Genomic DNA, 14,832 nt, shown 5'->3' with positions numbered 1-14,832 from the left:
CTGCAAACAAAGCCAATTTCCATCTAAAGTCATCGGGCCTGTTGTTTTTGGAATGTATTGCATCATTGAGATTGGATAATGAGTCTCTAAACAAAGCACAATCCATCCTGAAGGCCTTGTTTTCAGCCTGGTCAACACACAATAGAATAACATTTCAGCTTGTAATGGTCCCATCGCACTGTCTCTCATTAGAATACAAATTCTTCTAATCAGACCAATAATCAGCTTAATTCCCTGAATGACACCGACCCTCTCCTCCTGGTGGTGATAATAGCATACCATGAAATAAGACTGGAGAGAAAAAATGAGCCAAATTAAAGCAATAGGTGTGTTTATCTTCTTTCAGTGTGTTGTTGCGCCAGCTCATGTTGGAGCTTGTTAAAAGCTTTTTTTGGTTCTTTTTATGTGTTTTGTTTCCCTCTAAAAGCATGGGAAAGGACTTGATTTGGTGTTGAAAGGTTTCCCCCCTCCTGTGTTTCCATTATCTACCTCAATGAAGATGCATACCGAGCAGAGCAGACTGCTGCCACATGCCTCTGCTAGTAGACGACTATCAACACTCCAGATTATTTCATTAATGTGTGCATGTCTCCCTCTGCACAGCGCTAATCAACCTGCTGAAGTTCCTGCTGTCAAATGAGACCACACTGCTGGCCAAGCACAACATCTTTCATCTGGCCTTACTGGTGAGAAATACACACACACACACACACACACACACACACACACACACACACACACACACACACACACAAAGACAAGACCTTGACAGAGTACAACCCACAACGGAAATTAGTTTCACAGGGATATGTGTTAGAGGCCAGATGCTGTGTCAGTGGTGCTGCTTGTAGGCTCAGTGTGTATATGATTCAGATGACACACAAGAGTCTGAACTCCTTTTATTAGTTTGTCAGAGGAGACAAAAGACGCCAAACAGGCTACGTATGCAGAAACTGATGCAGCATCAATTTGATTTCCCTTGAGAAAATCTATTTTTGGTTGGTCAAGTAATGTACGTCTCCTTCTCTAGGTTGTGAACCTGTTCAACATGTTCATAACATACGGCGACACGTTCCTGCCCACCTCCAACAGCTACGACGAGCTGTACTACGAAATCGTACGAATGCACCAGGTCTTCGACAACCTCTACTGTATGGGTATGTTGGTGGAAACTGCACTTAAACCTGAATAGAGTTGTAAATTTTCATATGAAAGCTGTTATTCAAATAATGTCTGAGTCTAAAATAATAGTCATCGCGAACAAATAAAACCATTGGGCCTAATACAAGAACAACTTTGTATGAATAGATTTACTCTAAAGTGAGGGAACTTGTCACATTCATCAGTTCTTCCGTAGTCTGGACCACAATTTCCGTGTGGTCCAGACCTGCTGTGGGAGTCGTGTAGTTAATCTGCATTTATTCAAACCAAAGCTTTTCATTAATGAATGTATATTTCAATAGTTTGAAGACATTCTGCGTTTAAAAAAAATAATTACGCTTCTTAATTACGTTGACATTATCCTGTTTGACTACATTTCAAATTATAATAAAATTTTAATTTTGCATGTAAAGCCTATTGTTATTAATTAAAAGTGTCCATTACCTTCTGTCAGGTGTATTGGCCTTGTCTTCACCTGCAGGTTTATGAAGTTGCTGTCCAGGGCACTTATTCAGTCCTCCATCTGTGACAGAGACTTCCCCTTGACCCCCTCCACCCGTTGCAGGCATTAGTTGCCTCACTGTGGCGAGACAGCTTTTTAAAGCCATTTTCATATCAAACCATTTCTTCTCTTTTTTCATTGACAGTACAACGGCATTAACAGCACTCATTTTTTCCCCCCATTTCTTGACATTAGCAGGTCCTTAAATTCAGCTGCGGGTGCTGTTAAAATGATAAACTTTCCTTTATGGAAAGCAGGACTTCAAAACTCCAAACTTTGACTTTTTACCATTTTCATTAATAAACACTTCTTGACTTATGGGACAGGAAGCATAGCCTTATATGGTATCACTGGAGTTACAAGTCTCATGCAGGCACAGGTGGATTATCCACACAATTATCTGAAGTTTGGAGCGTATATGGAATCTGATGTGGCGTTCTCGTATGACAACACTGTACAAAATAGTAAGAGAAAGTTAAGAAAAGAAAATGAAAATGTTCTTGCTGAAAGCCCATTGAGTGAGGTGGGTTTCCTGTATTCTGATTAATGTTAAGCTACTGTCAACAAAATGTCCTGCAAATTAAACTCTTCTAGCTTTCCTTTCATTGCTAAATAGTGAATGAGCAATTAGTGATTCAACGCAACACAATGATGACTATGATGTGACCCTATTTTGATAATCAATTAATGCTTTAAGTAATTTATCAAGCAAAGTCAGTGTTTTACATTGTTGTAAATTTGATTTAGTTGGATTTTAGACTGTCGGTTAGACAAAACGACATTTGGAGATGTGATTGACATTTTTCACTATTTTCTGACATTTAATAGGTCCGATGATGAGTCGATCATTTCAAAAATAAATCATCAGTTTAATAAAAACTGCTGTTAGTTAGACAACAGATGGCAGATGAAAAGATGTCCATTACAGAATGACTTTATGTGTGCGTCTAATTCTGTTTTTAATTGTCATTCTCTGCCTTTAGTTCTGAGAGTATCGACCAACACGGGCCAGTGGAAGGAGGCAGCAAGCAAAGTCACACATGCCCTCGTCAATGTTAGGTAAAAAAAACAACAACACACACACACACACACACACACACACAGAGTAACCCGAGAAGAAGAAAAGAGTCATATTGGATTGAAGGGAATTGCAAATAATGTGATGGAGAAAGGTCATAATAAAGTGAATGAAGTTAAGTCGCTGGAACTGTAGTTTAGGTCTTTCCTCCACAGCCTTTTTTCTCCTCCCTCTACCTCCTCCCCCAGGCCCCGTCTATTCAATATTTTTAAGCTTTAATCTCCTTCACCCCAACCTTACTCCAGCCCTCACACATACGGCACTTGGTCTCTCCTCCAGGATCTCCCCCTGTAATTTCTCTTTCTTCCTCCACCGTCTCTGAGAAGATGATCCTCTGAGGTCACCCTGGCTTGGTGGCCCCTGAGGGCATCCTTACGAGCGGGATTCTCCCCGAGGATTCACCCACTCAGCTGTGCTCCTGATGGAGTAGATGGCACTGCTCTAATAGGCAGTCACAAGGGTTGAAGGAAGAAGATTGAAAGAGTAATATTTGAAAGAATAAATGAATGAAGATGGGGGTATAAAGAATCCACAGAGACAGTGTTGAAATTAAGTCAAATGAAGGCACCAATGCCATTTACTCCCATCAGGCCCCCACACAGAAATGACAACAGAATTACCACTACAGTAAATTCCCTGCATTTTTGTCACTATAATTTATTTGATATATGACATAATCTGAGTCGGTACAAAATAAGCCATTTCATCTCACAGCTGTGCTTATTGCATCAACTTATATTTGAGCTATAAAGCAGTTTATTTTATAGAAATATGTGCTAATGCTGGAAAATATCTGAAATTCCCTGATGTGCTCACACAATATGAAGGAGGCATTGAGCTGGAATTGAATAGGAATGAATAGAAATGAGTGTTGGTGTTAAACAGCTCGTCTGTAACCGGTGTTGATCAGAACTTTCCTTGTCTTGCATCTTGACAACAACTGCAAACCTTCAAACCTTGAATATTACTAAGTTGTCAGTTTGCACTCAAACAAGATGCAACCGAAGTATATGGAGCTGCGTGACACCACATCCCTTTTTGTACTTTTGGTCTGAGGATGTTTTTCATGGTTTGGGTTTGGTCCCTTAGTTCCAATTCAGGGAAATCTTAATGCATGAGCACAGAATAATTATGTCCACACAAAGTCATCTAATTCTCATTTACAGATTGTTATGTTTCTGTTGGTCAGGCAGCACAACAAGGATGAAATAAGGACGCAGTTGTAGCTCATAAATACTGCTAGCTAATCAGACAGCTGCTGCTGGGTGCAGTGCTGATCATTACTTTATGATTGCAACATTGTCTGACAAATGCTCATAAAGATGGGATAAGATCAGCAGTTGTGCTCTAAAAGTTAGAGGCCACAAAAGATTGTTTATTTACTGCAACACACCCTCTGGCCCTGACTGGGCAGGCTAACTTCATCACTTTGCAAAAGCTCTGTTTTCCCCAAACACTAAACCACCGTGCTGGCATTTTACCATTTATCCACTTAAGAGACCGTTCTGGAAAAGCTCAATTTTCAGGTGGCAAAAAAACAGGCTGAAGGATGAAAACTGCTCATCTGGGCTGCACATCAGTGAATGTCCATAGAGGTCATTCAGAGACATTTGCATGGCTGTTTTATTTATTTATTTTTTAATTCTATGTATATGCAAGTTGTTTATGCTTTTTCTGTTTTGAACTTGACTCCCTTCACAAGATGAGTGTGTGTGTGTGTGTGTGTGTGTGTGTGTGTGTGTACGCGTACACGTGCATGCGTGTGTGTGCGCACGGGGGCTCTTTCTGCCCTGTAATGGCTCCAGTATGCTCCATGTGGTGACCCACAAAGTCTCCTCTTCGGATGTGTGCGTTTTGGGAGGAGGTGGAAAAGGAAGTGATTGTATCGTGGTTCCCACAGTCCAGTTAGCCAATCATCACACATAGTGCACTTTCCATTAGCTGCAGTTATGAAAATATTAGTATTTTTTCATTGTAATAACCAGCTGGTTATTACAGTCTGGTGCCGATAAACAAGTATTTGCAATAAGATGACTAAAAAGGAAAACAACATAGAAAACATGGTGGAAATAAGGCAGAAATACTTGTGTTTGTTTCATGTATTGATTTGAAGAGAATTTCAGTCTCATCAGTCCACACAGATATGATGTTTTTGGCTGCTGCAATTCTTTGTCTCCAAATGTTGAATCTTTACTGTTATATTTCGAGTTCTTGAAAATTTTTGGCCTTTCAACTTAGTCGCAGATTGAAAATGTGCCCAAAAACAGCTGGATAGAAAAGCTACTTAATCTTGATGACAAGAATTTAGATGGCTGAATGTGGATAATACTCTTGGACAGTGGGAATAGCAACATGACAAAACCTCACTGCATAAAGTGAGGTTTTCTTGAAGGGTAACTTCAGTATTTTTTTTAAATCAGTGCTCTATCTACCCATGTTTTTGTGACTAATTAGGACAACAATTTTTGAAATTGTATTAAACAAGACCTTATTTGCAAACATGAATCATCAAATTATGTCCACTTAAAAGTGTTTGTTTCGCCATCAAAGGGCTCAGATTGTTATTATAAATGCCTGACAACATTTTGGAGAGGATGTCTACAGAGAGAGACCTTTCATTAAAGAGTAAGAGCCTTTTTGTTTAACTAGAAACAGACAATTTATTGCTCTTGCCAAAGGCACCGGACTCCATTTACCAGACTTAAAACTGTCTCATTTGTCTTAGTTGCCCTTTAAGACAAGGTTTTCCCAGTTTGTGGTGACTTCACTGTTCTGCACAGAGCCCTGATCTCAACCCCATCCAATCCTTTTGGGATGAAGTGGTACGCCAATTGTGAGCTTGGTCATTTTGCCAAACATGGCCGACCTAACCATCGTCCTTGTGGCTCAATGTGAGAAATTCCCTTGAGCCAGGATCCAAAATCTGTTGGAGAGTCTTCCCAAAACAATGATATTCCAACAGCAGATTAATGCCCACAGTTTTGGAATGAGATGTGTAACAGTGAGCATCCTTGGACTTTCTGCTTCATTTCATTAGTGTTTGTGTTTTTGTCTTTAAGGGCCATCATCAACCATTTTAACCCCAAGATTGAGTCTTATGCTGCTGTGAACCACATCTCCCAGCTGTCAGAAGAACAGGTAAACACAACACACTGTTCCTCCTTTTACACCATCACTAAAAGTTGCATGTAAATAAAAATGAACTTTGGCAACATCTCGGGGCCATTTGGGTGGAATTCCACCGAAACATTGCTCTTGTCATTTCAAAAGTAAATCTTGATGAATTTTTTAATACACAACGGGAAGCACTCACTACTTTAAAGTGTTTGGGAAGTGGTTTGCTGCATTTTATTTTGAAAGAATGTCTATTCATCAAGAAGTAGTTACAGCAGCATGGCAGAGATGGATGACTCAGACATCAGTTATTGTGATGAGACACCTAGAAGATCAGTTGTTATCACACATCGCTGAGCTTAAAACTCATCATAGCTGATTCACTGCACATAATTCAGGCAGGTGGACGCAGCCTGCTCACAACATATATACTAAGCTTTTTGCACTGTGCATGACAGATGGTGACATGTGCGCTTTAGTCGTTGCCATTTCACAGTTTTCACTCTCATACTGTACTTTTAAAGGAAACATCACCCTAAAATATTTGTGTGTATACTTTAAAGTGTAGTAAATGTTGTAGTTTCTCTAATTCCTGCAGCCACTTGTGTGCAAATGAAGACAGTTTATCCACACAATAAAAGTCTGACGAACACATAAATTAAACAGAGTGAGAACTGAGACATTAAACACTGACTTATTCCTTCATCATCAGTGGAGAAACTTGAGTCTGGAAGGAGGCTGAACTTCATCGATACAAGCTTTGTGAGCTACATTCCAGACTTTATCAATTATGTTGAATTGGTTAGGATAGGAAAACAGCCGGAAGAGTCCTTTTTTTTTTTTTACATGCCGATAACAGAGTGATGGATTTGGTCATTATCCTCCCCAATTACCTCTCTGCCTCTATCTCCTAGATATATTCACAACAGAGAGAGAGGCCTTTTAGAAGTTAGCTTTGGTGTCTATGAACCGCCTGTGGTTTTATATATTCCACTTATAATGTTAACACCCTCCTCATTAGATACAGTAACTTTGTTGATTTATAATAATATATTATTTTAAAAATGGTTGTGTTTACCATCTTAAAGGTGCTTTCTGTTATTCTATTTGATTAGATGTTTGTTAAACCTGCAATAACTGACTTTTTTTTTTCCGTTTTCCGTTCATTTGGAGCTGGGGTTTTTTTAGCTATGTTTTTGGTCTCTACCAGCTCCTGAGGGAAATATCTGGCTCTTTAGCGTCTAAATTTTTTTTTTAATCTGAAAACACCTGCCTACTGCGGCTGAAAAAGATGCTATGAGAGCAGTGAGAGTGAACCAAAACCGTTGCAGCCGCTCAGCTAAATAATTAGCTGAAACTCACTATAAAGCTCCATAAAGCCGAGCTGAGCTGCAGATTCAGATGATAATTTTCTTTAGATTGATCATTACAAGCCCTTTCATATTGTCACATTTTGTTGCATTGTCATTAAATAGATTATTATGAGTATTCATCATAGCCGCTGTAGCTGCTAGTCATTTTTCAAGATCAACGGTATTGCTCAAAGACATTTTTTAATAAAGCTAATTTTGGTTGTGGCAATATAGAACCTGATCCAATTCTAATCCTTTGTTTATCACACAGAGACGAGGTGATGAATCAGTATTGTCTGACACTATCAGACTCTTAGACTTTCTGAGGAACTATATTGTGAACAAACTTGCCTATTGGAGATTTAGTGATGTGTTTCATCAGAAGCCATGTGAAGAATTCCTCATTGCGTCAACTTTTATTTTAAGTACTGGATAGGTGATTGGCCTACACCTGCTGAAAAATGCTCTTATTGACATACTGATATTGATTTGAATCATATTGCCCAGCCCTCATCGTATCCCAACTACATCAGCTGGCTGAAACATGCTGAGAGTGAGTAAACAGCAGAGCAGCTTGAACACATCAGCAGTAGCCAGTAGTTTAAATGAAGATATCCACAGTGACTGAGTGCTTTAGTGAGAGCTGGAGAGGCCGTCTATATCCTGTCCAAACCATCTGATGCAACCTTTTCACACTGACGCTCCTCTGCCAAATATTATAGAGGGTCATCAAATGAAAGCTATGAAACTATGATGCAGAAATGTTTATTAATGCTGAGCTATTCAGCTGCCAAATTTCATATTTTAAATGGTTTCCCTTTTCAAATTGTACTGCATACTTAGTTTACTAGGAACATATAGATAGAGAATTTGTTAAGGACTTAAAGGCATAATGTGCAACATTTTCCTACAAAAACTAATGTACAGAGTCATATAAACATAATCCCTCTCAACCATCACTTACAAGCCACAAGAAGTGTGTGGTGGTGTCCTTGCCTTCTGTATGTATTTCTTTAGTTTCTCATTTTGCAGTGCTTCTTCGTATTTCTGAAAACTTTATGGGTGAGAAATAGACAACAATTTGATCTGAGTTTCAAGAGTTTTTGTTGGAAAGTTACGATCTTTCATGTGTTACAGCTAAAGACTAAAATATGTTTCTGAAAACAATTTAAGCAGGAAAAAGGCAATGCAGTAACAGAATTTTGATCCATATTTTATACACTGCCTAGTTTGGCAGTTTAATCTGTATTGTGTGATGTTCAGGATGAACTCACTGAGAATGACCTGTCAATCACACATTAGCCCCGCCCTAAAGTGTACCCTGCTTCATCATCTATCTTATTCTATTTTACAGAAGCTCCATCCACTATTTATTATAGGGTCTGAGTGTAGAACACCTTGGTGTCCAGGGTTTAAGGCACAGGTCAAGAACAGCAACGTCCCCGTTTTGTGTCCAGCTGAGGACCTGTTGTTTCACATCCTTCCCCGTCTCTCCCGCCTTCATTTATTTCCCTGCTGATGTCTGCTTTAAAAGGACTCTACATTTATTTTTTGGTATTTTTGGGGCATTGCTCATTTATTAGACAATGTACTTTGCTAGTCTCAGAATTCATAAAATGTAGGTCGGATGTTGAAAAAGGCAGAGATGTGTGTGAAGCACAGCAAGAGCTTTCATGTGAACAAAAGATGAGTTGCAGCTTACTTCAGGCTGAACAAAATAATGCTCACAGCACATGGACACAAAAGGTAAGGACTCAGATTCATCCACAAAAAAACAGCCTGTCGCTTCTTGAATCCCTCTGAATGTTAATGTAACCAGAGTAGCTCTCCAGTGGCTGGTAGACAGCTGTGGACTACAGATCTGTATTATGGGACAGAACAGAGGTAAAGAGGACGAGGTGATGATGTGTTGAACTAAAGCTCATTATGCACTGGACAAACCTCCAGAAACATCTGTTTTGTCTTCAGTGGGAAAGGGTACAAGTGGCATTCATTCCCAGGTCAACTAGCTATTTTACCAGGACCAGCTCTGATTGACAGTGATTTAAAGATCCCACCCGGGTGGACATGCTATCTTTTCCGCAGAGGCAATGAAGACTTTTTGCCTTGTTTTTTTTCCATCCATGTGCTGCTTGACATGACTCGGTTTGACGCTGTGTGTTGAGTTTACGCCCGCTTGAAGGTGTGTATTTAACTGATGACTGCTCGTCTTTAGTTGAGTATCTGAACAGTGGATAAACAGAAATTAAACTTCAAACTGCAGAGATTCAGTTAGAAGCCACACAAGTACTGAAAGCTGAACATACTGACGTTTAAAACCCTCTTTCTCTCTGCTCTCCTACACAGATATAAGTTGAGTCTTGACTTTCCAATGCACATCAGAAAAAAAGGCATATGGGTCGACTCTACTGGCAACAGGAAAATGGTCAATTGCCTATTTTTATCAGGTTTACTCACATTTAAAAAACATGCTTGGTATATACTTTGGTATAAAAACAGTACAAGTTTCTCGTTCATTTTTTCTCTTGTTTCTTTTCCTTTGTCACATACATGCTCAGCAAACACACACACAGACACAGTAACCACCTGCACTCCGTCTGCTTGGAGCGTCTTCATTCCCACAGTGACACTGGAAGATGGATGGCCTCCAGAAACACGCAGCATTAAAACAAGCTGCTGTAGTCCAGCTGTCTGTCTCTCTCACACACACAGTACAATATTAGAGTCAAAACACACTGCAGCACACGAGGCTGCTTTTGGGTCTGTGCCTGAAGATAAACACAGTGACAACAGCACACAATCATGTCTGGTGATGCAGAAGGTTGCTCAGCTGAGACGTGTGTAAAGTCGTAAAGGTTAAATCTCTTCTGTCTTTTGACTGTTTCTTTAATTCTCCATTTTTGATTCTCAATTTTGCATTTTTTTTCCCCTAACCAGTTTGTCATAGCTCATGCTCTTTCGCCAATTCCTCCTCTTCCTTTCGTGTTTTCCGTCCTTTCCATTCGCTGCCAGTGAGGAAAAAACATAAACACACATTAGCTGAGGTTTCCATTCAGTCCTACCTCTACATTTCTATAGAGAGGGGAGGGTGATGGAGAGCTGTGAGGAGAAGGAGGCAGAGAGAGATATGGGTATGAATTTTTCATCAGTGTACCATGAGAGGTTGAAATAAAAACAACAGCACTTTTTTCCCTGAGCAGAGCTGTAGATTTATTAGAAGAAAATAAAAGGAAGAGGAATGTTTTCCTGCTCCTAACCCTGTGTTAATAAATCTCCCAATGATGATTCAGCTGTACATTAGATGTACTGCCAGGGCTGAAGGAGAATATGTACAAGTTGTGTGTGCATTAACTGAAAAAGACCTACTTGTAGGTAAACATCTGTGTTTATCTGGATAGAAGCTGGACTAATTTTAGAGGTGTGTGTTTAAGGAGCTTCTCTGTGGCTCATGCTTCTCATTGTGAATGTTTCATGCTGTGTGCAGTCGTGCAGGGACATTAATAAAATAATGGAACAGGTCTGGTGAGGGGCTATTTCACGGCTGAATGGGGGGTGGAAGTGTGGAGAATCTTTGCATAATTAGTTCTGATTTCAGCTCACCTACTTTTTGCATGTGGACTTCACTTCAGGCAAGTGTGCCCTTTGCACTTATAACCACAGTGCACACACTCACTGTACTGTATTATCTGGATTGTTTTCATACTTTGCCTAATTCTCACTTCATCAATGTGTAATATATCCATATTTGATCAGCACTGCCAAGTTTCGCCTCTGCGCCAGCAACAGCTGTGACTGGAGTCAGTATGTTGTTAGATTGTCCGCGCATCCATCCTTACGGCCGCCCGTCCCATTCTTGCGCACAGTATTGCCTTGAGGGAATTTCTTGAAATTTGGTCAAATATTCACTTGGACTCAAGGATGTACTGATTAGATTGTGATGGTCAAAGGTCCAAGTTCCTGGTCACTGTGACCTCAAGTCCTGTTCTCATGAGCGCAGTATCTCAAGAACACCTTGAGGGAAGTGAGAAGTAAGGTGATTTTTGCTGTAAGAGTACATACAATAGGACTTGTTTTTGCAAACAGTGGAAACCATTAGAGAGGCTTCATTGCTGAGACCCGGGAGTTTCGTCCACTTCTTCCTCTACTGTCTGCGATCCTGACAGGAAACAGTGACTGGGCCAGATGTGATGCTACAATATTGCCACCTGCCACATGTTTCATCATGAATATAAATGTTGTCGTAGAGTATTAAATACTAATCAGTGTTCACTCTGTGATGCATTCATGGTACGATGCATTAACCACTCTGTATTCTGGAGTTAGAGTTCATTATCTGTGTCCCTCCTCTCTCACCCTGTTAGGTGTTGGAGGTGGTTCGGTCAAACTATGACACACTGACCCTCAAACTGCAGGATGGTTTGGACCAGTTTGAGAGATACTCGGAGCAGCCCAAAGAGGCTGCCTTCTTCAAGGAGCTGGTAAGACAGGGAGAAGGCAATGTATTATGGGTGTTTAGACTTTAATGTTGTATACTAAGACACTACCCACTGTTTGTGGAGTTTCACTCCTCATAAAGTCAGACTCAGCTGCGGAGGATGCTCTGTGAATTATAATCCTATTTTACAAAGAAGCAAATCGGTTTTACCCAGATTTTTTAGCACTGCTTACCTACAAGTGTTTTTTTTTCCTGCTGCAACATGACACTGATCACTGCTGTTTACTAAAAACTATATAATGTATGCAAAGAGCAGCTGAGGAAATGCTTCATGTAATGAAAAGTAAACAGAGATTAGCTGCTGAATATCGAAGAAAATGTTAAAATTGTAAAACTATATTATCTGCACTGCAAATATGTTCACAATTCTCACATGAACGTTTGAATGATTGATTATTGTTGTATATGATGTTCCACTTTTTCTTTTAAATGATGAATGACATTTAGTATTTTTAGCAAAACATGAAGTCGTAACAGCAGGTAAACTGTGAGATGCACTCACTACACCACCAGCAGGAAACTATACCAACATATTACAAACTCAATGATGTGATCTGATGAAAAAAAAAAAACCAAAACAACATATGTTACAGTAAATGGTTATTTTCTTAAAGGGGTATTCCACCAGTTTATAAAATAAAAAAAAAAAAATAGAAACAGATTGTGTGAAGAATGGTGAATATTAAAGCAGAAAGTAAGAATATCCTGACTTCTAGGCCCTAATTAGGGCTTGATCCCACACTTCCCACAATGCAACTCAATAGAGACATCATGGTATCATCAGGGTTCTTTCCTCTAGAGTCACAGAAGACATTATTCAACTCTATAAACAGGGTGAGTGTTGCTCTTCATGACAGGTAAACTGAATGTCATGTATAGAACGAGTGGAGTGTCCCTTTAATTGATTGGATATGAAACAAGTCAAATTAATTTATCAAAGTACAGTTTCCCTAAGTCCCTCTGATTAGTTAAAAAAAAAGACAGTTCAGCTACAATATCATTCTGCACTGCAAACTGTGTATTATTGATTATTGATGCATATGATTTTCACCTTTTAGATAATAAAGTGTACAAAGATTTTTGCCTCAAAAGATTTTGTGAAGGACCACAATAGAATTTAAATAACTTTAAGGAACTTTAATTTTTGTGATGTTTTCGTGGAGTGTGATAAATCAGTAGTTTCGCTGTCAGGAGGGTTTTATATTCATCCACAGCTGCATATGAATTGATTAGGGACGGCCTTGGTGAACCATCAGCAGTGAGAGTGGACACTGTGGTGAGGGTGCAGTGAGTGGGATGGGACTAAACCTCAGCCTCTCTGTGTAAATGAGTTTATAGAAACATTTGAGGTGGTGATAAATCTTCCTCTCTGTCTGTCTCCGTCTCCAGGTGCGCTCCATCAGTCTGAATGTGAGGAAGAATGTCTCTCTGAACACACTGAGTCAGGACGTCCTGCTCAAAGAGTTTTCCACCATCTCCTGAGACACACACACACATGCACACACCCAGCCTCCTCCTCCTCCTCCTCCCTTCAGATGGACATACACAGTACATTTTTGTGCGTGTGGACATGTGCACACACCTTCCCCACATACTGTTCAATACAAACACCAGACCAGTACAATCCTCCATTGTTCTTTCCACGGTTGTCTTGATTCCTCGTCCACTGTCCCTCCTGTGAACTGAACAATGGAAATGTCTTCTACAGACACACTGACAGGCTGGACGCACCTTAAGGAAAGGCCTGAACACTCTCCAGACTTTGTCCCTTTGTGGTCGTTCATATGTGTGTGTGATAACTTAAAGGAAGTGCCCGTGTTGCACTGGCTCCTCGCGTGCAATCTGCAGTATTGGCTGGACTGTTAACTGACACATGAAAGTTTGGATTTAAGATAGTGATTTCAATTGTTTTTAACCCTGATGTTCATCTCCACCTTTTTGCAATTGAAAATGATGTAAGTAGCTTCTGTCAAACTGATCACAGCACATGGTTTTTGATTTATCTCTCCGGTAATTATTTCAGATTTAGGCTTTGAGTGAAACATTTTGTCCTCCCTAACAAAACCGGTAATGGTGAGAGTTGGAATCTTACAATAAATCCTCTTTGATTAGAGCATTAATTCTTTCTATACGGCTGCTTGTCGTGTCAACATGATTCTCTGCGCGCTCAAAACAAATTTACAAGTATTTTGTATTTACATATTTGCTAAGGGGTAGAACATTTTGAGCAGTAATTAAGTCGAGAACACTCTGAAATGATTAAAACCTATTTTTTTTACTGTCATTGCAAACCTTTGCTTTTGAACAAAGCCATGACTAACATTCAGTACTGTATGTTGCACAAGTTTTTTCTCCATCAGCTGAACAAATTAATCTGAATGTGTTGAAGAGAGTGGTTAACTTTGAAGGAAAACTGCTTACTGGTTAAATATTATTCATAACAGTGATTATTTCTGATGTGTCTCATCAGATGTGTCACATTAAGTCAGTTTTTAGTGAGAAAAAGATTCAGACAATTTAACCTTTTGAACTCATCCCCGCTCTTTCTCATTCAGAGTATTTGATTCTTCTTTTTTTTGACTGGAAGCAGATCTGAATTATGCAATTTCTTCAAGTGTAGGGTCTTATTTCCTTCATCTCTAACTCCTGTAGGTATTTATGTTTCTTTTTTAAAATAAAGGTTGGTTTCCTACTACTCTACTAGTGCTTCATCCTTTAGTCAAGAAACATTAAGAAAAACATATCAATGTTTTAACATCAAAACTAACCTTCTCTTGCATTCTTTCTATGCACACTTTCCAACAACCATCTTCATCAGCTCAGTCTGCAGCCTCACAAACACACACCCTCTGTCCTGTGCTGACGCTGCCAGCCGAGTCTGATGCATTGGGTGTCAGTGGGAGACTTGATTTCTTATCCCCACACACGCTGCAGAAGTGAATGATGACTTTTCATTCGATGAATATGCTCTTTGATAACAAATGTTTTTGTCTTGGATTTTTTTTTTTTTACTTGTTGTCCCCTGTCAAGCACGTACGAACAGTTGAGTAAAGTCAAGCAGTTTATGCTCAGTTTACAGGAGGATGGCTGCACATTAAACTACAGTGATTTTATTGTATCCGCAATGTTT

The 14,832-nt window shown here is 39.5% G+C and overlaps 1 protein-coding gene across 1 annotated transcript in view; it reads left to right on the top strand.

Annotated features, from left to right (window-relative positions):
• The window catches only part of armh3 (armadillo like helical domain containing 3), a 32,057-nt gene extending 17,655 nt beyond the window's left edge, over positions 1-14,402 (top strand). Inside the window, exons 21-26 of the mRNA XM_084715977.1 lie at positions 604-686; positions 1,031-1,157; positions 2,647-2,722; positions 5,801-5,879; positions 11,569-11,685; positions 13,092-14,402. Of these exons, the coding sequence (XP_084572103.1) occupies positions 604-686; positions 1,031-1,157; positions 2,647-2,722; positions 5,801-5,879; positions 11,569-11,685; positions 13,092-13,184 (575 nt within the window). The 3' untranslated portion in view covers positions 13,185-14,402. The remainder of the gene's footprint in view (positions 1-603; positions 687-1,030; positions 1,158-2,646; positions 2,723-5,800; positions 5,880-11,568; positions 11,686-13,091) is intronic.
• The last annotated feature ends 430 nt before the right edge of the window (positions 14,403-14,832 follow it).

Source organism: Lutjanus erythropterus, chromosome 3 (genome assembly GCF_056507025.1).
Source record: "Lutjanus erythropterus isolate fLutEry1 chromosome 3, fLutEry1.hap2, whole genome shotgun sequence".
Lineage (NCBI taxonomy): Eukaryota > Metazoa > Chordata > Actinopteri > Lutjaniformes > Lutjanidae > Lutjanus > Lutjanus erythropterus.
Note: the sequence above shows the minus strand (reverse complement) of the source record. Positions and strands in the feature narration are given on the sequence as shown.